At 39.0% G+C, this 27,988-nt stretch overlaps 1 protein-coding gene across 5 annotated transcripts; it reads left to right on the forward strand.

Annotated features, from left to right (window-relative positions):
- GFRAL (GDNF family receptor alpha like) lies at positions 1 to 27,988 on the forward strand. Of its 5 annotated transcripts, XM_042017000.1 has the most exons (11): positions 7 to 49; positions 1,673 to 1,791; positions 3,224 to 3,358; positions 10,042 to 10,200; positions 11,696 to 12,133; positions 12,826 to 12,882; positions 13,503 to 13,830; positions 15,804 to 16,063; positions 19,160 to 19,258; positions 24,696 to 24,777; positions 25,791 to 27,988. In XM_042017000.1, the coding sequence occupies exons 2-11, from the start codon at positions 1,782 to 1,784 to the stop codon at positions 25,876 to 25,878; spliced, it is 1,656 nt and encodes a 551-aa protein (XP_041872934.1). In that variant the 5' UTR covers positions 7 to 49; positions 1,673 to 1,781; the 3' UTR covers positions 25,879 to 27,988. The 5 variants fall into 5 exon arrangements, with proteins under 5 accessions (XP_041872932.1, XP_041872935.1, XP_041872933.1 ...); XM_042016998.1 differs by lacking the exon at positions 1,673 to 1,791 and having other exon boundaries at positions 1 to 49; XM_042017001.1 differs by lacking the exon at positions 1,673 to 1,791 and having other exon boundaries at positions 1 to 49; positions 26,096 to 27,988.

The following is a 27,988-nucleotide window of genomic DNA, read 5'->3' on the forward strand; positions in this document are numbered from 1 at the left end:
CGCGGAGCTGCAGCGCCCGCGGCCGCCATGGCCGCGCTCCTCGGCAGCGGTAAGTGCGGCGGGGCGGGGGAGCTCCGGCCGCGCCGGGACCCTCCCGCGCCCCCCGGCCGCTCCCCTCCTCACGGCGCCTTCTCCCGGGGCTCTCCGGGCGGGGCGCAGGTGCCCGGCGGGGTTCGCGGCGGCGGCTCGGCCCCGCGGCTCGGGCAGCTCCGGGAGCGCCCCGCAGCAGGGGCTGGGGCCGGGCGGCGGGAAGGAGTGGGAGCGGCGGGGACACCCCCGGCTGGGACGCTTTGTCTGAGTGAGCAGCCACTTGTTTGCTGGCTGGGGAGCGCTGGGTGCTGGCAGTGCTGCACAAAGGGCTGCTGACACTTTGGGTTTGAGTGGAGGAAAAGGGAAAATCAACAAAGCTGGCACAGAAGGATTTGGTACAGGAGAGTAGGATGGGTCAAGTATGTTTTCATTTCTGTTACTCTCCTTTTCTACTCACTACATACTGTATACACGCTGCTTCTCTCTTTAACTCCCCACTACTCCAGACTTATATTCCTGTGTTAAAAGTATTCTGTAGGTAGTTCTGCCCCAGGTTTTGTTAGAATAAAGTTGTCATTTATCACTTTTCAACTATATTCAAAGTCTATTCAGCTGTAGTTTGCCATTTTGCCTTAGGAGCCAGTTATCTCGCTGCCCTTGACATTGGATGGAAACCTTAGCTTGGTTTCCCAATATTCATTATTACTTATTTACATTACTTTAAGATTGCAGAATTGGGAAATGTAATTCCTCCATTCCTCAGTTCCCAATCTTCAACGTGAAGGTGCTAAAATGTTCCTTTTTTTTCTTGCTTTTGACTTCCCTTGCTTTTGACCAAATTCTACACAGAAGCAAGAATTTTACACCTACTCAGTGAATCAGTAGACTCTTGCATAAAAGTACAGACATCTGTAGAAATTTAAATGTGTGTCTTCTTGTCAATATGGATCCCTCTAAAAGTTTTTGCTACTAGCTCTTAGATGCCCTGAACTCTTCTATGTAAAAACCACATTGTATTACAAACATTAGAAATAAATAATTAAAGTGAGTGACTGAAGTAATAACTGTCAATTTAAGCAATTGTATAAGCTACAGTGCCCTGGATTCTAAAATCATGTAGGACAGTTTGTTTCATGTAGGCTTCTGGCAGTGTTCCCCCTCTGTACTGGTAAGGAAGCAGAGACCCCTCCATAATATGTCATTAGACCTAAAGAAGTCCTTTCTTAGGCTGAATTGCCTTCAATCATAGATTATGCTGCTCAGCTCTTTATTTTGCAAAAACATCACGTCCTTTTTTGTGGGCATTTTCCAGGTAGGTTCAAAATAAGCAACAGTGGGAAATACTCCTTAAAAAGTAACAGGAAGGCTGTGCAGTCAGTCCTGTTTTGACTGTCTCAGCCACTGCTCCTTGAAAACTGTGTGAACAGGAGGAAGACAGCACAGAGTCTTTGTGCTGTGAATCCTAGTCAGATGTGTAAATTTTCTGTTGTGTTAGAATCTACAAAATAGGTAAATGGTCATCCAGCAAAATACCCTTTCTTAATAAGTTTGTGGGTTTATAATTTTGTACTGTTTTATATATACAGTCATTTTCACCTGTAAGGTATTTGACAACTTTTTTCTCTGTCATCTGAATAAATAGAGAGTAATTTCACAATAAGGAAGACCTTTTGGAGACAGTCCCAGAACTAAAATGTTGTTATAATAAGCCAAAATTGTCCTTATGGATAGCACCAGCTGCACATTCCTCAATGTCAAGAGGTAGGAGCTGTTTCTATCAATATGTCTTCGAGGCTGATGAACAGACACAGCCTAAGAGTGTTTCAGGCTGGAACTCACTGAAATCACCACCTGCACAGATCTGAGAACTGCTGGGAATATGCACAACTGGGGAAGGATTAGCACCAGCTATAATAAGCACGTGTGGCCTCTTCTTTGTCTCATAGGCACACTAGATGCTGTTGCACCTGTCAGTTAAAAAGTGTTAAATATTGCTTCATATTTATCGACATGTATTCAAAAAGTGTTCCCTACAGCAGCACTGTTATATCACAGGTAAATAATTTCCAGAAGGGATGGCATCACCTCTCATCAGTAGTGACTCTTTTAAGATTATCAAGAGGGATTTTTGATATATAATTTTTTTATTCTAAAATGTATAATTGGAAAAATTTAATTTCCTTGGATAGGGTCTGGCCAAATCCTGAAGCAAAATTTCCTGGCTCTTGCACATGATGTTTAAGTGACTAAACAATGCTGGAAACTACTCAAATTCCATATGAACTCTTACCTGAACATGAGGGGGGGAAAAAAAGATATTTTGTCTGGAAGATGCTGTGTCCTTCACCAACTAAAGAAAACACTCATATCAGGTGTTCATCAGGTAGTTTGATAAGGCCTGAAATCAGTGACTGAAACTTAATTTTATAGAAAATAAAGACACATGATTACAAATTAGAGGTTGTCTTACCATGGGAATGTTAATGAAAGAGCTAAACCTCAGCTGATTTATCTTTTCTTAGCAAGGCAATTTAATTTTCTACTGATAAGTCACAGGCAGTGCTGCTTTAAAATTGTTTACCTTGAAACCTCCAGAATTTTTTTATGTAATTAACAGGCTCAATGCACTCAGGAAGGCAGATAAAGACATAAATGTGGGGGTTGCTTTCAAGAAATGATGCATCTGTGAAGTAAAAATAAAGAGGGTGAAGAGTATTGTATTTATAATATAAAATCACATTTATTATCTAACAGTTGTGTACTTGTCAAATCTCTTTCACACAGTCTCTTCATAGGAATTACTATATAGCCTAGCTTGGTGAGATTTCATACGAATAAAATGCTGTTTTCTCTGAATTTTATCCTGTCTTCCTTTCTGTAATTTATTATGTATCTCAGAACTGCAGCAATTTCTATATATCTATGCACTGATGTCATATATAGCTATGGTTGATGTTATAATATTGGAGTAAAACCAATGCAAAATATGCCACACTGAAACTTTGAACATTTAAATTTAATTTTCCAGTTGCAAAACTGAGGAAAAGCTTTGTTCTGCTAAAAATTAATTTGATAGAAAATTTGAATCTATAGAAAAACTATATTAAATTGTATTTTTACAATCTATGTGTAAAGGAAAAAGGTCAGTACAGTATCTACTGCATTAAATAGTCATTATATTCTGTTTTTACAGTGTTGTTCATTTACTTCACATGTATATCTACTGTCCAGACTACTGACTGTCTGCATTTGAGGGAGCAATGTATAAATGCTGCAAACAGATGTGAGAGTGTCTGGAATGTGGTTGAAGATGCCTGCAATATTTCAGGTGATTCTGTATGGTGTACACGGCTTTATTTTGAATTGCTTTGGATTTGTATGGTTGCATAATCATAGTTCATTACATATATGCTGTGGTAACTAAATGAAGGTGGTGAGATTTAAAAGAGAAAAATTGTGGCAAAAGACAGTCAGCTTCTGAAATCCTTTACAATGGCCAATGCCACTTTTAGTAACAGTCATACTGTCTCTTCAAGAAAGTGATAAATGAAATTTCTGCACTATGAACAAAGTCAGAGCCTGAACCAACTCAAGAAGTCTAAATTCAGCAGAAATCAGCCTCTTGTGGGATCCTGTTAAATAAAGCCAGCATTTGGCTGGAAAAGAAGTTCCAACCTTGTTTTACACAATCTGGAAGAGTTGATCTGCCCCCTCCCTGGCAGTGCTTAAGGGCAGGTTGGATGGGGCTTTGAGCAACCTGGTCTGGTGGAAGGTGTCCGTGCCCATGGCAGAGGGGTTGGATCTACATGATCTTTAAGGTTCCTTCCAACCTAACCCGTTCTGTAGTCTGTATTTATTCAGTGAATAGTACCAACACATCACAGAGATTCACTTGCAGGGGGTGGTGGTATGATAAAGTGCACATTATGACATGACTAAGCTCCCTTGAATTGTTAAACAGATTCTCATGTAAATGAAAGCAGAAAATTAGTCTGTTTATTGCACTTCCAGTAGTTGGTGCTTCACTTCCAAATAATCAATGTTTTAAGTAGGGAAAGACCAGGTATTATAAGTTTGACCTGAAATTTATCTTAATCTCTGTGGTTATTCAAATGAAAATATTCCTTTCCCTGAAAACATCTTGTCTTCTTGAACAAATCTTGGGTGTCATTCACCACCTCTTTCTTTAAATCCCTCCAAGACTTCGCTGTTAAATGATGAGAATCCACTTTCCAGGCACTGTGAATATGGAAGGAAGAAGAAGAGTGGCTCTATAGTCTGCTAGTGTCATTAGACCAAGCTAGTATTGACACCTTTGTTGATTGATAAGTATCAAGTGATCTGCAACTACATCATCACTAGCAAATGATAAGGGCCAGGGACTATTTTCTGATTGCGTTTACCTGTCATGGGGCAGTGTGTAGTGGTGAATCACTGTTATCTACATCTCCGTGGAAATCTCCCTTCTTCTTATAATGACATTATTTGAACAGAATAAGCTGTGTTGTGATGCCATAATCTGTTCTGAGCCTCAGCTGCAGCAGATTTGACAAAGTGAATGTTCCTCTGTCTTGATGTCAGGACCCAGTCTGACCTGTGGGGGAAGCCAGGCAGCAGAAGTTGCTTGGCTTCATGGTCAATAAGCCATTGCTAAAACATTAACCTGCAGTGTGGGCTACCTGAATGAATGCCTCTGTCTGCCTGTTGCATACATTTGATGTCTCAAATATCCCATGTCACAAGGCAATATTTAAAATAACTAGAGCAGAAAATTCTCTGAGGGGTTTTTCTTAGTGTGTCCTTTTCCAGATACTTATCTACTTTGCATAGAATGGCTGAATACTTTTAAGAACAGATGGAGTAAATGAAAAATACATGATAATTTAACAGTTGCAGCAGTCCCCAAAGCAACTGGGCTTCAGCCCGTGTTCTGTTGATCTGTTAACTATTTCATGTGAGGTGAAACAGTCTCAAAAGATATGGCTGCTGTTTGGAAAAAAAAAATACTGGAATATGCAGTACTTTCTGGCTCAAGTGACCTAAAGATGAGCTCTCTAGAACCAAAACAGAACAAGCTGAATTTGCTTCTCTCATATAATTCATGAGGACATTAGCACCAAGACTATTTGCCACAGAGATCAATATTTGTGCTGTAGCCTATTAATCTGGATACCCTGCAGCCAAATGAAGTGGGCCAGCATTATTACTTCTGTGGTTCCCCCTTTGGATGTACATTGTGCTATAATATGACGTTTCTCTCTCTTATTGTCCTATGTACTTATTCACTGATATTAATGATATTTGTAACTGGGCCAGAGAAACCTTCCAAAAATAATTATTCTTGTGATTGCTTGTTTGGATTTGCATCTGTATGTTTCCTTAGGATAATAGCTCTTGGCAAGGACTCTCTAGCATTGCAGAGCACTCAGATATTGTGTCAGGTCTAGGACAAATTATACTAAATGTGCTTATTAGGTACCATGATCCCAGAGCATGTAAATCCAGTCAGACAGCTGATGGTACCTCTCAGACAGCCCACAGAAACAGTGATAGAAAATCTACCAGCAGCATCCTTAGTAGGAATCAATTAGTAGGAGTAATGTCTGTCATGTGCAGGTCTAGAAACATCATGGATGAGCTGTAGGAATGGAGAAGGTCCTTTGAGCACAAACACGCTACTCGGAGGCAATAGACAATGGGGGAAATATTTGTTTTGTTAGATTCTTTATGCAAAACCTAACTACAAATTATAATTATGCTCCTTCTTTGGGATATGAGTTCAACAACTCAGTCCCTCAGACCGTAACCTCGAAGTTAAATGTGTACATTCTGAAGATCTCCATCTTTTGCAGTGCGGGTCTGGGAACACTCTCCAAACTACTGCCTAAGTCACTCCTTTTCTGTCAAACTTTCCATCACTGCCTCCCCACTACTAGCATTTCCAGAGTCTCAGACATAGTCTTCTGAGTCCTCTTCTATAGCCTTCTTCCATCCACCTCTGTGGCCAAAATATGGTGGAAAGAAAAAACAGGGTGTGAAAATGTCTATGAATCATCTTCCAGGTCAGGATAGAAAAGATAGAAATATTAAATTTTGATGAAATAAGATTTTTCCCTTTGAAAAGATCAAAAGAGTTTCAGCACTGCAGAATGGAGATTTTAAGATTTGGGCTTTTATGGTTTGTTTGTGGGATTGGTTTTTGTTTGTTTGTTTTCCTTCTGTTTTTTCACTGAAAAAACAAAGACATTTACAAGCTCTGATTTAACCATAAGTACAAATCTTCTTAATTTTTCTGAATGGGAAGCAGCTGTGTTCAAAAGGAAAAAAAAAATCAATTCATATCACTTAAATTTTAAGGAATCACATTTTGAATTAGATTTGGATGAGTTTACTTTTCTTAGAATAACAGAATCACTGAGGTTGGGAGGATCTCTAGAGATCTATCCAGACTGTGGTCTCACCACTGCTAGACAGGAAGACCCCAGATTTTCCTCTGCAGTCTTCAAATTCAGTTCCCACTGAGACAACTGAACAGCTGACTAAGCAAAAAAAGAGATTATCACTCTGGAAATGTCAGCTTCTACTCTGTCATGCTTCTCTCTGTGGTCTTGTGTACATGAATTATGTACCTATAAATAAATCAAATTATAAATAATGGCTGCCAAACATCAGGTCAAGAGAGCATTTTTTTTTTTGTAAATGCCTTGGAAGCATATGTATAAGATAAAATATATTACCTAGAACTAATCTCTGGTAAAGCAACAGTAATTGAAAACCAGTAATAAAATATTTTCTGCTGTTCATCACAGCTGAATCAATACCATGTACAAACAGACCACTACTGATAATAGGCTATTTCTACACAGTTTTCAAGAAGCCATGCAAGGGAGCCCCATAAATGTGATGTGCTTCCTGATTCTGTCTATGCCCTTTGCATGTCCATAGCCCCACAACCTGCCCCCCAGCCCCGCCTGTCAGGTGCTGACTCAGCACAGCGCGCTCACAGAACATCCCTGGGGGGCCACTGAACGCAGCCCCTGACCCCTGGCCATGACTTGTCAGTGTCATGAAGATAGGTGAGTTAAGTGAGGCTGGGGTATGGGGTTTTATTCTTCTAGTTCCACTCACCTCCACTCTTGAAGTGTACTCTAGACCTTGAAGAAGACAGTCATAAATTTTGTGAATAAGCTGTTGATCCTGATCTTTGTTGCTCTTTTTCTACCACTGGAATATATTCTCCTTAAATTCTTTTATTATCCCTTACTTAGTTGATAAAATATGGAGTAGAATATCCACACACTCATCTTCATGGTCCATGTCACCACATTCTTTCTGACCTATTTTTATGGTCAGGGAGTATCCTATGTCTGTGACCTTCGACAGATCGCCTGAGCTCCTTGAGTACTGGAACTGTGAGGGCTAATGGTCGAAGGCATGCTCTACTTCTGAAAAAGCAGAAGGAAAGTCGAAGATGGGGTTGGAGTAATACGGGCAATCCCAGCCACCATCACCTCCTTCCTTGCTGACACAAGAAGTGGAGTGGGAGCAGAAGCTGGGAAGTGCAGCTCTTGCTGGCCCGTGACATTCCTCTCCAGTAGTGTATTTTTTGATATACTCCCCAAGCCCTCCTTAGTCAGCAACAGCAACTGGAGAAAGGATAATGCAGAGACTGTTTGAAAAAGGGGGGTCAGGACAGGGATGTGAAGTCTGGAATAGCTGATTCTCATTCCTTCAGGGACAGGCAAAATGCACTGTTTCCTCTTGCAGAGCTTTGCCTCAATTGCCTTCCACTGCTATTTGTATCAACCACATATAAGTGATTTTAAAACTCTGATCTCATCAAAGTTTGCCCATGGCTGGGGACACATGACTTCTTCTCGCTTCGCAGTTTTACTGGAGCGCACGGTCTCTGCTGCTCCACGCCAGTGGGGAAGCAGCAAGGCAGGAAGCCAGACAGCACCATTCACAGGGCAGAGACATCAGCCTATGTGCTCAATAGACTAAAAGCAGTCCTCATGCTGCCCTGTGACCTGCCTGGATCTTGTGAGCCACATACTGCTTCTCTTACGTATTGTGAGACATTTAATATCTGTGAGGTAAGGAGAGGAATTGTGCTGGTTTGGGGACCTACATACCTGTTTTGACAATGTAGATCATGGCTTTCGCAAAATAAAGCTTTCTTAAATTATATTGAACTGCTTCTCAGGTAACATTCTTAAGTAATGTGTAACTTTATTAAGCAATAATAAATCATAGAATTATAGAATGTTAAGGGTTGGAAGGGACCTTAAAGATCATCTAGTCCCAATGCCCCTGCCATGAGCAGGGACACCTCCCACTAGACCAGGTTGCTCAAGGCCTTATCCAGCCTGGCTTTGAACATTGCCAGGGATGGGGCATTCACAGCCTCCCTGGGCAACCTGTGCCAGTGCCTCATCACCTTAAATTTCTTCCTAATACCCAGCCTAAATTTCCCTTCTTCCAATTTTTACCCACTACTCCTTGTTCTGTCACTACAGTTCCTGATAGAGAGTCCCTGTCTGGCTTCTCTGTAGGCCCCTTCCGATGCTGGAAGGTTGCTGTGAGGTCTCCACACAACCTTCTCTTCTCCAGGCTGAACAGTCCCAGTTTTCTCAGTCTGGACTTGCTGGAACAGTTCCATGTCTTTCTTAATGCTGGGGCCACCAGAACTGGATGCAGCACTGCGGGTGGGGTCTCATGAGAGCAGAGTAGAGGTGTAGAATCACCTCCTTCAACCTGCTGGCCACACTGCTTTTGAGGCAGCCCAGGACACACATGGTTTTGAGGGTTGTGAGCACTCACTGTCAGTTCATGATGGGTTTTCCATCAACCTTCACACCCAAGTCTAATTCTGCAGGGCTGCTCTCTATCCCTTCTCCACCCAGCTAGCAGATGTATCTGGGATTGCCATGACCTAAGTGCAGGACCTTGCACTTTGCTTCATTGAACATTGCAAGGTTTGCACTGTCCCACTTCTCAAGCCTGTCAAGGTCCCTCTGGTGGCATCCCTTCCCTCCAACATGCCAGCTGCATGACACAGCTTGGTGTCATCAGCAGATTTGCTGAGGATGCGCTCAATCCCACTATCATCATAATATTTTTGAAAAACTTCTAGGTCATAAAGTAGATGATTGATTGATGTACCTTTGTACCACAAACTAGTACATGTTCTTTATTTTCACTGCACATACAAGGAAAATATGACCTGACATCCGGTATGTGTTTGTCACTGAGTCCGAGTGCACATGCAAACAGACTTGAAACTGGGCCAGCAAACTAAGGTTTCTGCACATTTATTTTTTTTGTTTTAACTTCTCCCTCATTTTTATTATAAAAACCCTAAAAAATCAGACTATTCTTGGGCTACTTTAAATTTGTTGTCATTCTCAAACTTAGGCAGTGAAGTTGTTCTGTAGGGTAGCAGTTCAAGGGAATATCCAAGTGGCGTTTGTAGGCTCACACGATCCTCACATGAGTACAGAATCTGACCCAGTGCTGGCATCTCCTCAGTGTGGGGTTATCATCACCATTATCACAGGGCTGGGTCTGCCCTCTGTGTCCTCTCACTCCATTCCATGGCAATGCCTTAGCCTGCACTGTGTGTTCCTGTCCCTGTACCAGGCACTTCATTTCTACTACACAGGACCAAGATAAGTCTCTCAGTTCAGGTTGTGTCCCTTCCACCCCTGGGCACCTTTTTAGTTTGGTCTCAGTGCCTTACCTGCCTAAAACAAAAGGTGTGAGTTTGAGGTTTTATGTACTTTGTAAATGAGAGCAGATATTCTGGCAATGGATCAGATCAAATAAAAGAAGGCAATATTGTATCCACAATTTTATATTACTTTGAATATTATTTAAAATTTGTAAAATGTGACAAACCATCTTCTCTTGGCAATGCATATTATGTTTGTGCTTCAGTTGAATTGTTTTATGTAACCATATCCCTTAAGCATTAATAATCATTAATGAAATTACAATTTTAATGATGAGATCTAGGTAATAGATGCAAGGCAGAAGACACTGTTGGATGTAATAGAATAATCCAGGTCCTGGCTGACGAATACCCAGAATTCAAAAACTGTGTCTGCACTACAGACAATATCTGTAGCATCACAACTTTGCTTGGGAAACAGTGCGGCATTAGGAAAGGTAATTAACATAAAGTTTTAATTATGAAGACCAAACCCAGTAATTCTGTAACCACCATTTTAAGTGGATTCAAGTTTCTTTGCATTTCCTCGAGTCTGATAAATGCCCCAAAAAAATTAGTTTTGTCTTTTCTATGATATTCACATTCCAGCATGCAAATGAAAGAAATGCCACAAACAAAAGCAATAAAATGCATGTGAGAAAGTCAGACGGTTTCTAAAGCTCTTGTTGAATCCACTGAAAAGCAAGAGTGAATACACAGTGTGTGTTGAGGCCTACTCATTTCCTATGGAGGTTTGAGAGCCACTGGATCTAGGTTGCGTGTATGGAGAAACGTATCCAGTACCTTATAAATGGGATTGGGAGTGAATGGGGATGCACAGTGGTGCAGTTGTGTCACACAGTTGCAGGAGGGCCTTCACTACATCTAGGAGAGATTACTGTATGTGGGAAATAGTTACCGCTTTCATAAAGCTGTACATAGTACATACAATGCATCTTTTAAAAATTCTGTTTAATCAATGGGCCCAGCTCCCCTCAATCTATTTTTTATTTTTCTGAGAACTCTAATCCCTGCAGAAAACCTATCTTTGTAATTGAGAATTACTTGGTACCATGCAGAAATTGCAGTTTCTGGTCCGAAGTCTCCTGGCATAATGATTAGCAAAGCTGACACAAGAGAGGTAAAATTAGCCAGTGAATGAGAGTGTGCAAAGTGAGTTTCAAAGCTGATTCCTGGCCAGTGCTGGCATCTCTGCTGGCATCAAACAGCATTCATCATACAGTACTAGAATATATGGCCGTATTGCAGAGGAAGTAATAACATCCTGGTCTGCCCCAAACTCCTTGCTCCAAACAAGAAGGATGGGTATCTAAAACCTGATGTTGATGTCATTGGAACAATTGCTTTTGCTTCTAGCAAAATGACATAATTTTATATTTTTTTGCCAACTGAGATTACATTTCTCTTCACTATAGAAAGAAGTTTGGATGGACTTACACTAATGTTGAGTTTACCTGCAAAGGATAGCATATGGTGTTGGTAGACACTTTCAGGTGTAATTCTCCCTGTCTAACTTAAATTACTATTTTATGTAATCAATCAGCCGTCTTCTGGAATTGTCATTCTCTCTTTAAAAATTATACATTCTCTTAAGATGATAATCCATGATATGTCCAAGCTGTAGGTGGTTAAAATTATGTGAAGTTAAACTCTTTATGCAGTAATTTTAGTGAGGATTTTTTACTAGTTTTGCAGCTGAACTGTTAGAGTGGACTGTACTATACAGCCAACAGCAGACAGTAAGTTGAGGAAGATTTGTTAGTCTGTAAGACTGTGAAACTATTATGTGTTTACACACAGCTCAGAATTAAACTAGGGCTGTTTCATTCAGTGTAATGCATTAAGACAAGTACCCTTTTCCTGAGTTTTTGTGCTGTGATGATGATCCATCGTCCATTTGATTTATAACTCTGTTTGTACCTATTTCTACAGACTATTTGGAGTCTTTCCCAAGGTCAGACACTGAACTGAGCATTAGGCAACGCAGAAACCCTCAAGAGCAAAGGCGCTCTGAAGAACTGGAGACTGACTGCAGCCTTGCCAAGCAGCGCTGCCGAGAGGAGCCTCAGTGCTCTGCCATGTACAGGAGCTTCCAGCGGGCATGCCAGGCAGCTGCAGCCAAGTGCAGGTTCCCTATGCCTGGAAAGTGTTTGTTAGCCTGGAGACAGCTGAGGAAAACAGTTCTGGGAAAGTGCTCATGCTCAGAGCCGCTTCAGATGAGATGCATTAAAATATGGAAGGGAATATTTGACAACCCTTGTTTACAATACTCTCAGGAGAGCCAAGCCTCAGCAGCAGGTGAAAATGACTACAGCGATGGTGACTATAATGCTGATGTTGATGGTGAGAAAAATCTGGTCACTGACACAGGTTAGTGCTATTCCAGCAGTCTGAATGCTTTCATACATAACAGGACTGTGCACAGTCTGTGAAAAAGCTTTTCTTGCCCACTGGTAATTCAACATCGAAAAAATGATCATTTTAGGAGGTTTATTTATAAATAAATTCACAGTCTGACAGAAAATGATAGCCTGAGTGCAAGTACTATTGTTCTTCAATCCGTTAATTTGATACAACCTGATCCAAATCAGTCGGTTTTAGTTTTTCACTATAACTAGAAACAGTGTAAGACCAATAAAAATAATTTTCTAATAGCAAGAATTATTTGCTTGCCTTGACTTTAGATCATGACAAGCAGTTAGTTGAAAACTGGTCCACCGATAAACACATTAAGGCCTCTGGCTTTTATTTATTCACAAGAAACCTGACTTTATAATGCACTGAGAAGCTCTAAAAAACTCTTCTTGAGTTCATAGGATCTATAATTATGTAAAAATGTTAGCAGCAGCCTTTGAGAAACTGTGCTTTGGCCCCAAAACTTATGAATATATGTAATAGTGGGTTTAGAAATTGTTAATGGGTTCTATTTGGTCAAGCTAATTTGTTTTATTCTTGTTTGTTTTTACTATAGGCACTATGCCAGCAAGACAGCCAATCCTTTAAAGTGAAAAGCTAAGACATTATTTATCACTTATGTCTGTATCTGTATCTTTTTCTTCTAGACAATATTAGTACGGAAACGAAATTACAATGGGGCTTATCTGCTCTCTCCAAACAAGGTAAGTCTGAATTTACTTATGAATACTTATGAAAAATAATTTTAGCTCAGTTTTTGGACAGTGTACAATGTACCTCCAGATAAAAATGAATATTTTTCATTCAAATGAATGATCAGAGAGTTAATAGATCCAACATATTTTCAGTTAAGGTACTGCATAGAGAAGAATCCAAAAATGTAACAGGTAACAATCAGGTAATGTAAATCAGGTTAACAGTCATGATCCTGTTAAATTTACAGAGGCAAATCTTATCCCATAACCATTTTAGGGTCAGAATTTTCTAGATATTTTTGGAAGGTTTATTTCACAGTCTAGAAATATTTAAACTGATGTTAAAAGCACAAAAATGCCATTTATATTCTCTTCATTACTTATTACATAGCCTAGCATAAGGAGATTTCAGCAGTTTCAGGAGGGTTGCTTATGAGGGCCAAGCAGGTGCAAGACAGAAGTGTGAAGGTTACTCAGTAGGCTTAAAAGAAGCAATGCTGGAAGAGCTGGATCAGAGTTTTGGGAGTCAAGCTTGATTTACTGGGAATGTTGTAGACAGCATGCCTACCAGTCATCACTTCAGAAAAATTTTCTTGCGATTTTGTTTTAAAAACTGTTATTCTTTTTAGTGTACACAACAAACAGAAGCTGTTTGGATGTGAACAGGGAGTGTGTTGAAGATGAAGTGTGTAACAAACAGTTGTCCCTGTACCTTAAAGTTTGCTTAGTAAATAAGAAGTGCGACATGGAAGGATGTCAAGCAGCCATAAGGTTCTTCTATCGAAACATGCCTTTTGAAGTTGCCCAAATGATGATATTTTGTGACTGTATCCATCATGATGAATCCTGCCACAGAGCCAAGGAACTTCTCCATGGCAAGCCCTGTGCAGTTACTGCAGTTCCACCCCCATCATGTCTGAATGTAATCCACATGTGTGAAGAGAATGAATTGTGCAGGTGAGTAGAAGTATTTTGTCCAGTAAAGTGAATAATGATTTGGTGAAACCATTTTTATATATACTCTATATATCTCATCTATAACAAAATTATTTTCTGCACTATATCTGCTTTGTTTGACATCTTCACAGATGTTTGCATCAGCTGTGGTAATTCCAGACGTAATTCCAAGAGTAAACTGAAATGATTAATTTTCAGAAGGGTCTTGAATCTAATGTGGGCTTTTCTTACGCCTGTATTATGACACTTAACACCATTTATGCTGGACAAACTCTGTTATTGCATATTTTCATAACCACTTTCTTCAGATAACACCTGCGTGTCTGCACCTTTGCCCTCTAGCATTTTGCCCAAGTTGTGCAGCAGACCAGACAAAGTTTGTTCGGTTAACGTAATTACCTTTCGAGGGCAGAGTCTGACCCTTTGTACCCAACAGCCATGCAACCAACTTGACCTGTTCAAAAAACTTTAGTCTTGTTCTCTTCGTCTCAAGGATACTTTCAAAAAGCTTTCAAAAAGCTGGCCTGAAACATGCACAGACCATCAAACTCAGAAAGGATAATGCCTTCTCAAAGTTTCGTTTTATATTTGTAAAACATGCAACAGGATTACCCATGTTTGTAGCTCAACTTAATTGCCACCTGTTATGGATGGTCAGTTGGCCCACTTTGGTTTTCAGTGTAGTCAGCTTGTGAATTGGATCTGAATTTTACCTCAAAGCTGTGCTCAAATTAACCTTCAGTCAACAAACCACAAGGCCAGGAGATGATTTTGGTTTTGTGCAGATTATTCAGATTGATGTTAGTGAGAATGGACAAAGAACTGGGCTACAAATGGATGTCCATACATGTATGGGCATGTAATTTCATAATAGAAAAGTGCTGAATTCCCCATCATTCTGGGAACATTAATGTTTCCTGGCACTGGCAATAAGTGCATAAAATTACCAAAATTAGTCTGTGAATTATGGCTAGTCACATCCATAAATCAGGAGGTGAATAAAAATACTTCCATTAGAACAGAGGTGGCATCTGCTTTGAAACCTTTGTTTGGTAATGAAAATATTTGCAGAAATTTTCTAGCCAGTATTGCAACAGTCCATGCTTTTCCATGTGATATGCTTGTAGCTACTACACAATATCAAGAGCAAATTAATAACCTATTTCTATGATTAAGGAAGAATATTTTAATACCTTAATGTTGTATTAACCTATATATTATACAATATAAAAGACTTTACCTTAATCAACCCCTAAGATTTAATGTGATAGATTTTCTTTTAATTAATATCCACATATTTTTTAGTTAATTTATAATGGATATTTTCTATTGTCATATACAGTGCATTGAAGGCCAATTTTATTCCATCCTAACAGCAAATAAATGGAAATAATTTGAGGTTATTGAACTGGGAAACAAGTTAATTCTTCATGTAATTCTTCATGTAATCTCTGCTATCAGTTTGTCTTTAAGTTGAACTGAATTACTTCTACTTTTTCCTGAGCCTTGGACATTTCGTATTTTGTTAGCATTCGGCAGGGCCGAGGGGTTGACATTGGATGCTGATTAGTTAATGTAAAATAAGTTGAATGTTTATTCTTCCTCCACACTACTGAAAAACTGATCCACTGGAACGGCCCCTGGTGTGGTTTCATTGTGGTGGCTGGTCTGATTCCTCTATTCACATTTCTTCTCTGAGTATCTGAGACTGTTGGAATTCACACTGTTTTTTACTGGACTCTGGAAAAATCTCCGCAGGTGCTGATTAGAAGTGCAGTTGCTTTTTCTCAAAATCAGAGCAGAATTTCTGTCAGCCATCTCTGAATATTGCCATTTTCAAGGCCTAAGTGGTACCTTGGAATTACACTCTCTTTCAGTGGTGTTCCTTAAATCCCCTTTTATGAAATCACAATTGTAGTTGTTAAAATGTCATTGCATACTTCTTTTTTTTTCCTTTTTTTTTCCCCTACCAGGAAAAAATACATAACTTTTCAGTCAAAGTGTTGGAGACATGTGACAAAAAAATGCTATGAGGATGAAGCTTGTCTTGAAACTTTAATCAAAGATGACATGCCCTGTTCTGCCAACGCTGATTGCAAAGCAGCCTACATCAGCAACTGGGGCACGATGCTGCACATGGAGTGCACCTGCCAGAATCTGCCTCCCCTGGAGCAGCCTTTGTGCGAGCTCTTCCACCACATGCTGCACAGCAAATCCTGCTTCAGTGACCTACGTGAGTAACACATACAGCTTTACAGAATAATTAGTTTTAAAGAGAATTAAGATGCTAATTTACACCAAATCTTTACTACATCTTTGCTACCACTGGTTGCAGCAAGATCTATAGCTGTGGGTTTTTTAAAATCCAAATCAAAGTACAAACTGTGTTGTAGCACTATTGTCACAAAACTGGACATACAGTTTTCTTCCTCTGCTTTGGAGAAAAAATTTATTATAGTAGTAAACCAATGAAATTGACTACATGTCTCATTACTTGAATTTTCTGAAATAAAGAAATAATTTCTGGAGTCTATATCAATATGCAGATTTAAAAAGTCCAAGGTTTTCCTGTCATTGGCCTAATGTTGTACTTTTATACATTGTTTCTGGAAATAATATGAAGTAGCATTTTGTTTTTCTTTCTTTTCTTCTTGGAGTCTAAATATTGGTAAGCCTTACACATATTTAGCAACAGACTTAATTCCACAAAAAATAACTTCAATTATTTAAGTAGGATGTTAAATAGGAATGAAGGCTTTAGGATTTTGTCTTAAGTAAAAGCACTGGGTGTAATTCAGGTAGGTAGGTACTTTCTCAGAACCAGTAATGGCTTTCATGTGCTTAATCAGCTTATCAACTTACCAACTTATCAACTTAATCAACTTATTTTTGTTAAATATACATGTCCTTGCCAAGCCTTTGGTTAAGAGAATTGTTAATGCAATAAGTGGCAATATGGGAGCAAATATTAGTGTTTTAGTCTGAATCTGCAATGTGCTTTCAAAGCAAACCTCCTGTTTGTCCCCACTTACTGTGTCATGGGTCACATCACAGGGTGGTTCTCTGTCAAAGGGTGGGTCCTGGTCTCCTGCAGCATAAAACTGAACCTAAAGGTTCATCTGCAGCCTCTGCAGTGCTCCAGCTGCATGCAGACATCTGGTCCATCAACCACATCAAAGACCAAAGTATTCTCTTCAAATCTCTGATCTATTACACCAACTATTTTGCAATATAAATCCTCTTAGGATATGTTACTCACTAGTGCATCATGCCCTATGCCAGTTACCTTCTACATGTATACTCTACAGTTATATATATTCTTAAACTAACTTGGGAGAGCAAACAATATCTAAAGATTTCAATGAAAAGAAATGGCTCTTTCATAGTTTTATCTGATGGACTGTATTTTGAAAACATAGGGATTGTGTGCATGCATTTCATTGAATAAAGTAGCTACTCTTTTAGTTCTAGCAACCAAAATGGTACCAATGATAAGGGTGTAATTTTTTTTCGTGTCACTCGAAGGCTACCCAAAAATTAAAATCAAGTTGCTGAAACACTGCTCTTAATTTAGTTAATCACTATTCAAATCCAGACTCCGAGAAAATACTAAAAATTGTATAACTCCCCTGGACAAGGATAATGGAACACGCTTAGAGTTGAGATTTCTAGCAGTGATTTTGCTGATGAATATTATTTACTTGTTTGCTTTATGGCTGAATTTAATGGTCCAAATGAGTGAACACATCATCGTGTTAGTTATTTCTTAACCTACAAAAGAAAAAGATGATCCTCATGTCTGAATAATCAAATAATTGCTGACGAGCTTTTGCCATTCCCTGAAGCAGTCTCAGGATAAAATGGTTTGAGGGCTTTTGTGATTGAAACTTCCCTAACCTAATTGGGACTAAAGAAGAGAAGCTTATGTTGCTTATGTGGTGCAACAATTTCCTGGCAGTTAAGCAAAAAGAATTTGGGGATCCAGAGCCTTTGGTTGATCAGTACCTGCTCTACAGAACACTTGCAGGTTATTGTTAATATTGCTTTTTTTTTTTGTCTAGATGCCAGTTGTAATGTAGCTAAACTGATGATGGTGATGATTATGGGTTTTATTATAAGGCATGTTTTTAATGCCATTCTCTGGGTGGCAGTACAGAGATGTGGAGTGACTACTCTGTTGCAGCGCCCACCCAACCCCATCTGCTGACTTATCCCTCTGGCCTGGTGGTGATCTTTGGCTGACTTCCACTCTTACAATGGCAATGACCTTTCTGAATAGGCAAATACCCAGAATTTGGAAAAGGGATCTTTGCCTCCAGAACTGGTGTGAACAGACCCACAAGCAGTGTTTACACCATCTCATCTTCCTACTCTTGCATGGCGCTGCCTTTGCTACAAGTGTTTGCTCTCGAGGCTGTGCTCACAGGATTGCATTTGCTGCAGACTCAGTAAAAGGCAAGAACTGTGACTGACTGCTGCTGTATGAAGCAGAAGGACAGTGTGGATCATTGCCATTGTAGGATCAGTGTCTCAACAGGAATAAGCAAAAATGTCGGTGAGGAGAAGAAAAAATTTAAGTTTCCAAAATACTTTAACTCTGGGTTGTACTTTTGGGTGTCACAGAAAAAAACCAAATTACAGGTAGGTTTAGTCCATTGTTATTTGGACAATAACAATGGACTGTTCCAGGCTGCAGATTATATGCCTTTCTTATGTTGTTTTCATTACAAAAGAATAAAAATTTCATGTCTTGCCATTCATGTGTGTGACCAGATGTACCCTTGTATGGTTTAGCCTCCTGCTCTGTAAACTATGCTACTTAAGTAAACCTTCTATTTTTCATTTCAACAGAAGATGTGTATTTTCAGATATGTTAATGAAATTATACCTACTAAGAGGACAGGCCTTTGTGAAAAAAATTGTTGAGGTCTAGCAATGCAGTTGGAGAATAAACTCTGCCTTGTGGAAATTACTTCAGACTACTACCCTTCTCTCCACTTCTGTATTGGTTTGGTGGACCCAATTCTTTTGATGGGCCTATTTTTAAAACAGTTTATGTGAAAAGAGAGTTTAAGCTGTTTTGTGACAGAGAATATTTTCAAAGCATGCTTGGCACCCACAAGAAAAACTACAGGGGAGGTTTAACTGAGATGGAAAAGGAAGAACTCTTTTGCACTCATTCAATTTGTTCATCAAGTATCAGTAAACAGTATTTTTAAATACCTCCCTTTATAAATTCTGTGGCTGTTAGCAAAATACCAAAAAATATTCACTTGTATAATTATTTTAAAGTAATATTTTGAATAGATATTTTCTTTCCAATATTCAGGTCGAATTTCTATTCAGAAGAAAGGTTTTCACTGGGTAAATACAGAAATGCCAGGCGAAAAGAATTCCGGAGCACAGCTCCATTCTTCTGCAATTAATGGTGAGTTTGGGCAAGTCACTCCATGATTTCCACAGAACTACTCTTGAAATATCCCTCATGTAGGATAGAAAAGGCCAAAGGTTGGGTCCCTCAGGTGGTTTCAGGCAGGTGAGCTTGACCTGTTGCTCCTCCATTCAGTCTGGATATCTCCCTACCTGTTTGGCTTAGCTTATATATCCACAAAATAAAGTTAATCAGACTGAACCAATTACTCTGATAAATGGTTTTGAAATAGATGTCTCACAATCACTGTATTATAATTGGGGAAAATTAGGTTATTAAGCCTGCCAGAGCCTGACTCTCTGTACAGTCATTAGAGAGTAGTAGTCATAATGTGTAATACAATTATTAGCTTTGATGTCACACCTACTTCTATCTCTCTTAGCTTTCTGTAGTAGTTACAGCAACAAAATTAGAAGTCACAGTAAATGGTGGTCTGAGAAGGGGCTTGTGTTACACTCCGTCAGACTCTACCTTCTCATGCAACAGAAGGGCACACAGTATCCCATGGGCTGAAGAGCTGCAGCTGCTTTTATTCCATGCATTAAAATTAAGAAATTAAGCAACATAAGGTTAAAGGATATTGAATTAATATACAGATGTTTTCATTGCTGAAATAATATTATTTTATATTTCCTTTCGAGGGGCCCAGTTACAGAGTGAGAACACTAAAGAGCTTAATGCACAGATACCACCTCTAATGAGAATGACCTGTTCTACCTTGTGCAGGGCAGATTACAATTCTCCAGACATTACTACAAATTATTTCCCAGAACTGTTCATACAGAACACTTTCAACTGTGAAAAAAATAATTCAATCTCTGCATGCAATAGAAAATGAAGTGACTTCTAACCTCTCCATCCTTCAACTATTGCTGAAGTGGGCAACCTGGGAAGTATAAAAGTGGATTAAGGGAATGGGATTCCTGAGAGCTGTATGTGCATAATTAAGCATTTGGCTGTAGCGTTAGCATTAAAATTACTTAAGAATCATGCATGTCATCCAAGTGCTCTGTGTAGCCAGAGAAGAAAGTCAGGGACCCTCTAAGGAAGAGTAGTCTAATCTTTTTGGACTGCATTTCTGAAAGTATTGACTTCTCCTTGCCAATTACAGAGGGAGCCTGAATCCCTAGTTGGAGCAAGACTCTAGTGGTTAAATAATGCAAGTCATAATACAAGAAATACTGCACTAAGTGAGAAAATGCAAAATGTGAGATACTTCACCCTTGTGACTAGTTCTAACTGAAGATCCTTTCAGTGGGTAAAATGCATTATAAATTTAACTCGGAGATTCAGATAAATATTTGCAAGAAGCAGCCTGCATCCAGTTAATTCTGTTCACATTGAAGTCTGAATACTTTCCAAAAACCTCTCCTTGAAGTCTTAACAGAACTTTGGATGGCCTTAGAATAAAAAGAATGCTGACCAGCCTAAACCATACAATAAAATATTCTTTCTCTTGTAGCTGTCATGTACATTAGATGGGAACTCTTAAGCCATAAAAGTCTCATAGAAAAACAGGTCAAGAGGAAAAATTTGATTCAGGATATCTGCTTGATGGTAAAAACCATACTGCATATTGTTTCATAAATCCCACTGCCAAAAATCTAACCCAGTGTCCTAGATTCATATGCTAATAAATGTGCATTACTCAGGCTGCAAGGGGAGTTACTGTCTTCACAAAATATTTCTCTTTAATGAAGTCAAATCCCAAGAAGAATTCAGGGCACAGAGACAAAACAGTTAAGTTGTCAAATATAGCTTTTCACATGTGTGAAGACTTTTGAAGACATTTCCTTCTTGGCTATTTTCTTCTTGAAAAACATGAGATAAAATCTGCTGATGTCTCTACATTAAAATCTCAGAAGAATCCTTTACTTAGTTCGTCATTGAAAGAGACACGGAACTCTTTCACTAGATGAAATGAATGGCCATCTATGGATGAACATGCTCAGAAGAAACTCAGTATGTCTTCAGCTTTTTCTTAGTTTTATACTCTAAAATATAGTTTACTGTTCAAAAAAACAGTTAATTTCTCTATTTTATTCAGCAGCATTGCAGGTCATCCCATTGGATAAGATTGCTTTTATAGAAGGAGTCTTTCACAATAAATAATAAATCTAAACATATATACATATATTCAAATATATTTGCAAATAAATAGAACTATGGAAGCTGAAATATTATTCTAGCTTTTGGTGTAAAAATGTGATACCAGGATTATGTAAAAATCTTGACTGGATTTAAACACATTCACAATCTCAGGAGGGAACAGGCCCACAGAGTCATCTGTGGGCTGATACAACTCTGTTATCAAGATGTGATGTGGGCAGAGTCAGAACCACATAAAAGTTAATGAGACTTTTCCTGTAAGCTTAGATGGGGCCAGAATTTGATCTCATTCTGGAAACAATATCAAAAAGTGATAAATAAAATTTGTCCAAACTTCTAATATGTGTACCTAATTTTGCATTTTCAGCCTGGTTTTGACTTTATCCTATGCAAATTATATCAATGACTTTACAGAACCACATAATTGAAAAGATTGCTTCCTGCACTTTAATTTGAAAAATTATTCATGTGGGAAGATAAGGATTTACTTTCATTAGCATGGAACTTTGGAGCTAAGTTGTGGGGTTTTTACGGAAGAGAAAGATAGAAATACTTACCTTGTTCTTGTGAGATACAATAAAATTGGGCTTGACCCAAAACTGTTGAAAATTGTTGTTTTATATATTTCCTACTGAGGAGTATTGCAGTTCTGAGTATTTAGATAAACAAATAATTGGCAGGGTTTATCTGTAAATATGCCAGAACTAAGATTAATTCAGCTTCAGTGACTTTAATTTGTCAGGTGTCAAACACTGTCAGTCTGACAGGTTTATAAATGTAGAAGAAAGCCTGTGACAAGCTGCAGGTAGCCAGGAAGCCTCTGAGCCCAAGCTGGGATTAGTCCGTCCGATGAATCTGCGCTCGGTGTACGTAAGCAGGTAGCTCTGCAGTAGAGTGGAATCCCACTCATGCTTCCAGCTGTCGGCTCCAGCTGAGCTCCCACTTCCCCTCCGCAAGCCCCGCAGCCGGGAGTGTCCGTGTGTCTGTCTGCAGACCGCCCCCGGCGGTACCTGCAGCCCTGCCGGCGGGTCCCTGCGGTCTGCAGCTCATCCTGCACAGGGCAAGACAGGCTTCCTGCAGCCCTGGTGGCCCTGCTCCACACCTGCCCTGGGGTGAGAAGGCCCAGGAGTCTCTCACAGCCGCTGGCCACCTCTGTGGCACAGAGCAGCCCTGCCAGCACCTCACAGCCCTGCGGAAATGCCGGCTCTCGCTTGTGTCCGTTCGGTCTCTGCACTCCTTACTCGTTCAAGTGGTTAAACCACAAAAAAATATATAAAATGCATAATCAGCTTTTCAGCCACAAAACTTTGCCCTGTCCTAGCCTTACAAATTTCCTCACTTCTCAGCAGGTGTAAGACAATACATGGTTTCTAGCATGATCCCATCACTGAAATCCCTCTTTGTTCCCAATAGAACTGAATCAACATCTCTTTTACCAGCAGTTCATCAAAAACGTGGCATTTTTTTCAGATTTTGTCAAAAAAACAGAAAAAAATGATTTCACTTCATCATTTCAAAGTGTTTTGTTTGATTGAAATGAAGCACCTTTCAGAAATTTTATAAGAAAAAGATCATCATGCTCTGCTGAAAGTTTATTAGCCCATTTTTAAACATCCATGACTGTAATTATAATACAGAATTTGTTAGATACAATATTTTTTGTGGTGACGTACTTTAAAAGTTTCCATTTGCCTAAAATATGTGTGAAAGTCACTTTCCACTTCAAAAAAGTAAGAAACTGTTACCCCTACAACTGCTCCTTCACTTGTAAAAAGTTTTCAAAGGTAGCTGCATGTACAATTAAGATTCAGAAACTGAAAAAAAATGCCTACAAATCACTCTTTTGCTAAAACCCATCATCTTAAAGAAATGTTGTAACTTGAGAGCTAGGCCAACTGCTGATGTAGTTTTTAATATATGTTATTAGCAGTCCTTCTCTAAGATAGGCCTCACCCCTCTTACTTCAAATATTCACCATATTAAGTTTCTTTCAGTAGGTTACTGGATTAAATGGAATGTTCATTCCATTTGTGCAAACTGTGGTGGTTTGATCATTGCTTTCATTTCCTTATATTGGAAAACTTGAACTTGGGATAGTTTTTTGAGAAAAGTGAGGACCCTCCTACAAGGAAAGCCAGGCAGGTCCAACCCCCTGCTCAGCTCATTTTTTTCCTTGCTGTGGAACACATATTCACTCTCTCTGCCCAGGGCTGCTCCAGCATCCATACCACCTGTGCTTGTATTACACGACACTCTACACCTGCTGCATATATGCAGTGTACACAGAAATGCTTCATTTAGGGTTTGTGTGTGCACATACACAACACATGGAACATACTGTAACTGATAACTTACTCAGAGACCAGAAATGGCCTCATTGACTCAGTGATGAGTCCAGGAATCCATCTCTTCCTTAGTGAATGTTCCATTGGTTACATAAGATAGAGAAGCTCGGGAGCAGCTAAGGCCCTCTGCATTTGAATTCCTATATAAACAAAACTTAATTGATTGTATGAAGATGACAGAATCAGTGCAACCGGAAAGTCACAGGAAGGTCTTGTGTTTTATGCTTGTGGCTCTGCATTTGTGCCTTCTTGTCATCTAACTTCCACACCTCTCCATCCCATGTCCTGGGCTTACATTAACACTCTCAACTGTAACATTTCCTCCAGAATATGTGATCAAAAGCAATAGAGTTTTAGGAAAAATAAGTTGCTCCTCATTTGGAAAAGAAAATTTGAAACAGCTCCCAGTTTTTCAACAGTTGGAATTTTTAGCACATAAGCCACCTAAGTGACTTTTTGGTGAGAAGCCTAACAGAAAGAGGAAACTCTATGGGAATGGGGCCCAGAAAAACAGTGTTAGATCCCATTTTACATTAATTTGATTCTAGGTGAAGTATTGCTCCACACTGTAATTACTGTAAGATGTGAAACTGGAAAATAAGTCTAGTAGATAAGAGCCAAGTCTGCTCTGATACACAGAATAAAATTAACATTTTAAAATCAATAGGGAGAATACTCCAAAACAAAAATCATAGTAACAAGCTGTTCCCCTGAAGCAGAGTGAAAGGTACTGCTATACATATGAAGCATTATTGGAGCTGGTATTTACTAAAAGAAAATTACTTAGTATCACATAGCAAAGGAAGAGTTATTCCTACCACTGACATACATCTAGGTCTTTTTCCTCCTTTTAATTAATTTTGTCAAAATTGATAGCTAATTTAGTTTACATATGTATGCTTTCCAACACAGATCTCAAATTTGATTCTTATTACTAAAAAAGTAAATGATTAATTTCTGTTTTCTGTTTTTATTTATAGGTGAAACTGTCTACATTATTGCTTACTCCTCCTGCATAGCTCTCATCCTAGGAATAGTCCTGTTGACCCTCCTAAAGATCAGGTAATTTGATAGGGATATTAATCACTGGTTCTAGGAAATTGAAAAAACAGAAAATAAAACGTTTTGACTTAGTTAAAAGGTGGACATTGTGATTGTCTTTAAAAACAGTCCAGCATGTTCCAGTGATGGAAAGAACTGACATTGTGGGTGTCAGCAGGGAAGAGTGAAATATGATATGTATCTACAATGCCCTCCATTCATGCAGAGATCCCAGGCTTTGGGAGGTTTCATTTCCTGTCCCATGGCAGGGGAAGGTGAAATCTGAATTCAGAAATTCTGTGAGACTGTGTTCCTAGCCCCATAGCAGGCAGTGGTAATGCAAAAAGGAAATGAGAATATTCAGCATTATAACGTATTTAGAAACCAAATCATGAATGCTGCTATTGTAGTTAATATTCTTGCCAAATGCCATTTTTGCTCATAGGAGTCTTTAAACAACACCCACCATCCCTGCCATCCTTTCCTTCTCCCCCGTCTCTCCCTCCCTCCATACGAGAAACTGCCCATACACCAATGCTTGGTAAGAAAACAGAAATGTGCATTCACTTAGTTAAATGAACATGGCCTTTTCTTAAATGATACATTTTCTTGGACCAAATTAAATGGCCAGATTTCAAGAATTACGCTGTCAGATGATAGGTAACAGAGCATGATGTAGCAGGAGCTATATATAGTGGGAGGGATATTGAGTCAAATTGCATTATTAAATTCCGAGGCAGATCAAAGAGGAATCATAGAAAAATGCAAAAGGCAAGTCAAGGATATATGGGAACAGAGGCTTTCTCTTTAGGTTTGCAGTTACAGAAATATCAGCATATGAAGAAAATTCAGATTTAAAGAATACAGAAGATGGAAGAAAGAGCAATGCATTAATAACAATGAAGGGGATTATTTTATACCACAGTGTTCGTCATAAAAAGAGGGGAATTTTGCCACTGATTTCAATTAAGCCAAAGTTCAAACCAAAAGCTGTATAGTTTATTGTTACATAAATGCACATTCTTTGTTTTCAGAGCCTGCAGAACAAAATACGAGTCAAGAAGTCCCTCGCCAGATCATTCTTCTGAAACATTTATGGCCCATTATAAAAGTCACAGATGAACTACTCTGTTGCTTATGCTTTTCAAGGCTATTCCTGAACGCCAGCCTGTTGTACATATGCGATAATAAAATATATATTAAAAAACCACTATAAATTATGGAATTTTGTAGTTAAGCATACAAAATATTTTTATATTTATTAGCTTATTTTAAACCTTTCACAAGCTGAAAAAGGGGTAAAAAAAAGGTAAAACTCTGCTGTCTCTTATTTGTGTAGATTGCCAGATCTCTCCTGAGCTGCACAATTCCCACTTTTTTAGCTGCACATGACACTGGTATAAATGCTGTATCAACAGTGGCAATCTTTGAAGCCCACCCTTCTGATCTCAACTCATCTGGAAGAAATAAAAAAAATCCACTCAGAAACATTTTAGAGACCTGATAAAGAGCACAAATGTGGCAGTTTTGTATAGCAGGCTCCCAGGTACCAAGTACCTGATGCAGTTATTTGTCAAGCAGCAGTCACAGATAAGCTGCCTGTAGTTTGATGGTGGAGCACTTGTAAGGTAGGAGGAGATCAGGATTACAACCCCTTTCAGAACTAAAATTACTATCTGCTTTGTCTCCAAAATGCTGTTGCCGAAACTGTTTTTAACTTCTTCCCCAATATGTTTCTAAAAGAAATGAATGAGGTTTGCCACTTTGAATACAATAACTTTAGAAAGAATTTTTTGGTCTGAATGCCCAGTGGAGAAAGTCACTTGCTTGGGGCTGAAGTGCCTGCGTCTCAAGAGAGAAGCTATGACCCATCTCATCAGCTGTGTTTCCTATTCATTGTCTCTAGACAAGACCCAAAGTGCCTAATTGTCCCCTTGCCGTGTACTGGGAGTCATGGTCCCTGAACACCATTCTGGATCCCACTTTGTGGCTATGAGCCCTGGATTTCTCTTTATAGTTGAGTTTTTTTGCTAGATTTAAGCTTGTATTTACTGCCAGTGAGTTGTCTTTGTTAAACCTTTGTAACAATCTGGTTCTGGTGAGCACAGGATAATGGACTGCTATTTCTTATTCAACTGTTACCAGGAATAGCACATGTATTGTCTTGTTATAATAGCATCTGATTAATTAACTTTATTTTGAATGTGATTAGTTTTAATTTTGTCTGAATTATCACTAAGTGTAACTCAACTCCAGTTTTGACCATGACAGATGACTAATCTAAGGCTACATCTAGGACTAGATGACAGATCTAGGTCTAGAAATTATTGTGATCAGAAAGGCAGGAATCTCTGCTCTTCAATGTGACTCTTGCTTCTGGCTTTGGTAGCTTGTGAAATTATTAGTGTGAGAGCAAAATCTTAGTGTGCAGTTCTGCTGGGGAGAGGCTTAGAAATCTGATACACTTATTACAACATGGATTTTCTCTGTCTTTATTATCTGCATGCATAATACAAAACCAAACGAAGTCCTTTTTGTTTTGCAGTCAAGTGTTCTGTCATTACTAAATCAGCATTTGGACAAAAATCCAGAAACAGAAAAGTGCAGTTAGTTTGCTAATCAAAAAGATCTCCTTTAGCAGTCCAGCAATTTGCAGCGTCTACCTTACCTCCCACCAAAGTTCATATTCTTCATCTTGAAACTGTGAAGTGGGAAGACTTCAAACTGAAAATACTGTTGAGAATATGTTGGATAAAAATATTTCTTTATACAGGAAATGTACTTCTGACATGAAACCTGCGCTGGTTTTCAGTCTGACTTCAAAAACCAGTGAACCCTCCATATCACAAAATTTGAAGAGCTCCATTTAAATTCAGATTTAACTAAACCTCAATCAACAACAACAAAAAACTTACCTTCTGTCTTAGAAACTTTTTGTTTTCTAATTGTCTTATATTTAGACACTAGAAACCCAACTCATATATGTGCTTACACACACACACACTCACAAGTATGTAAAATGTATTTGAAACGGAGGGTGTGTGAGTTACTCTGAAAGACAGCAGGACACTTAGTGGCTCTTGTGGTGTTATGCAGTTTTACAGGCTCTCTCTTGAAAGAGATGACTTAAACGCTTAATGGGAAAAGTACATTTCCTCCACTCTACATGTGAAAAGTAGTCTGTCAATTGTATCTAGGTGTTAGTTATTAAATAAAGGAATTTCTGCTGGGA

This window comes from Corvus kubaryi, unplaced genomic scaffold (genome assembly GCF_017639235.1).
Source record: "Corvus kubaryi isolate FWS band 111438036 unplaced genomic scaffold, C.kubaryi_AGA036_p1.0 split3-73, whole genome shotgun sequence".
Classification (NCBI taxonomy): domain Eukaryota; kingdom Metazoa; phylum Chordata; class Aves; order Passeriformes; family Corvidae; genus Corvus; species Corvus kubaryi.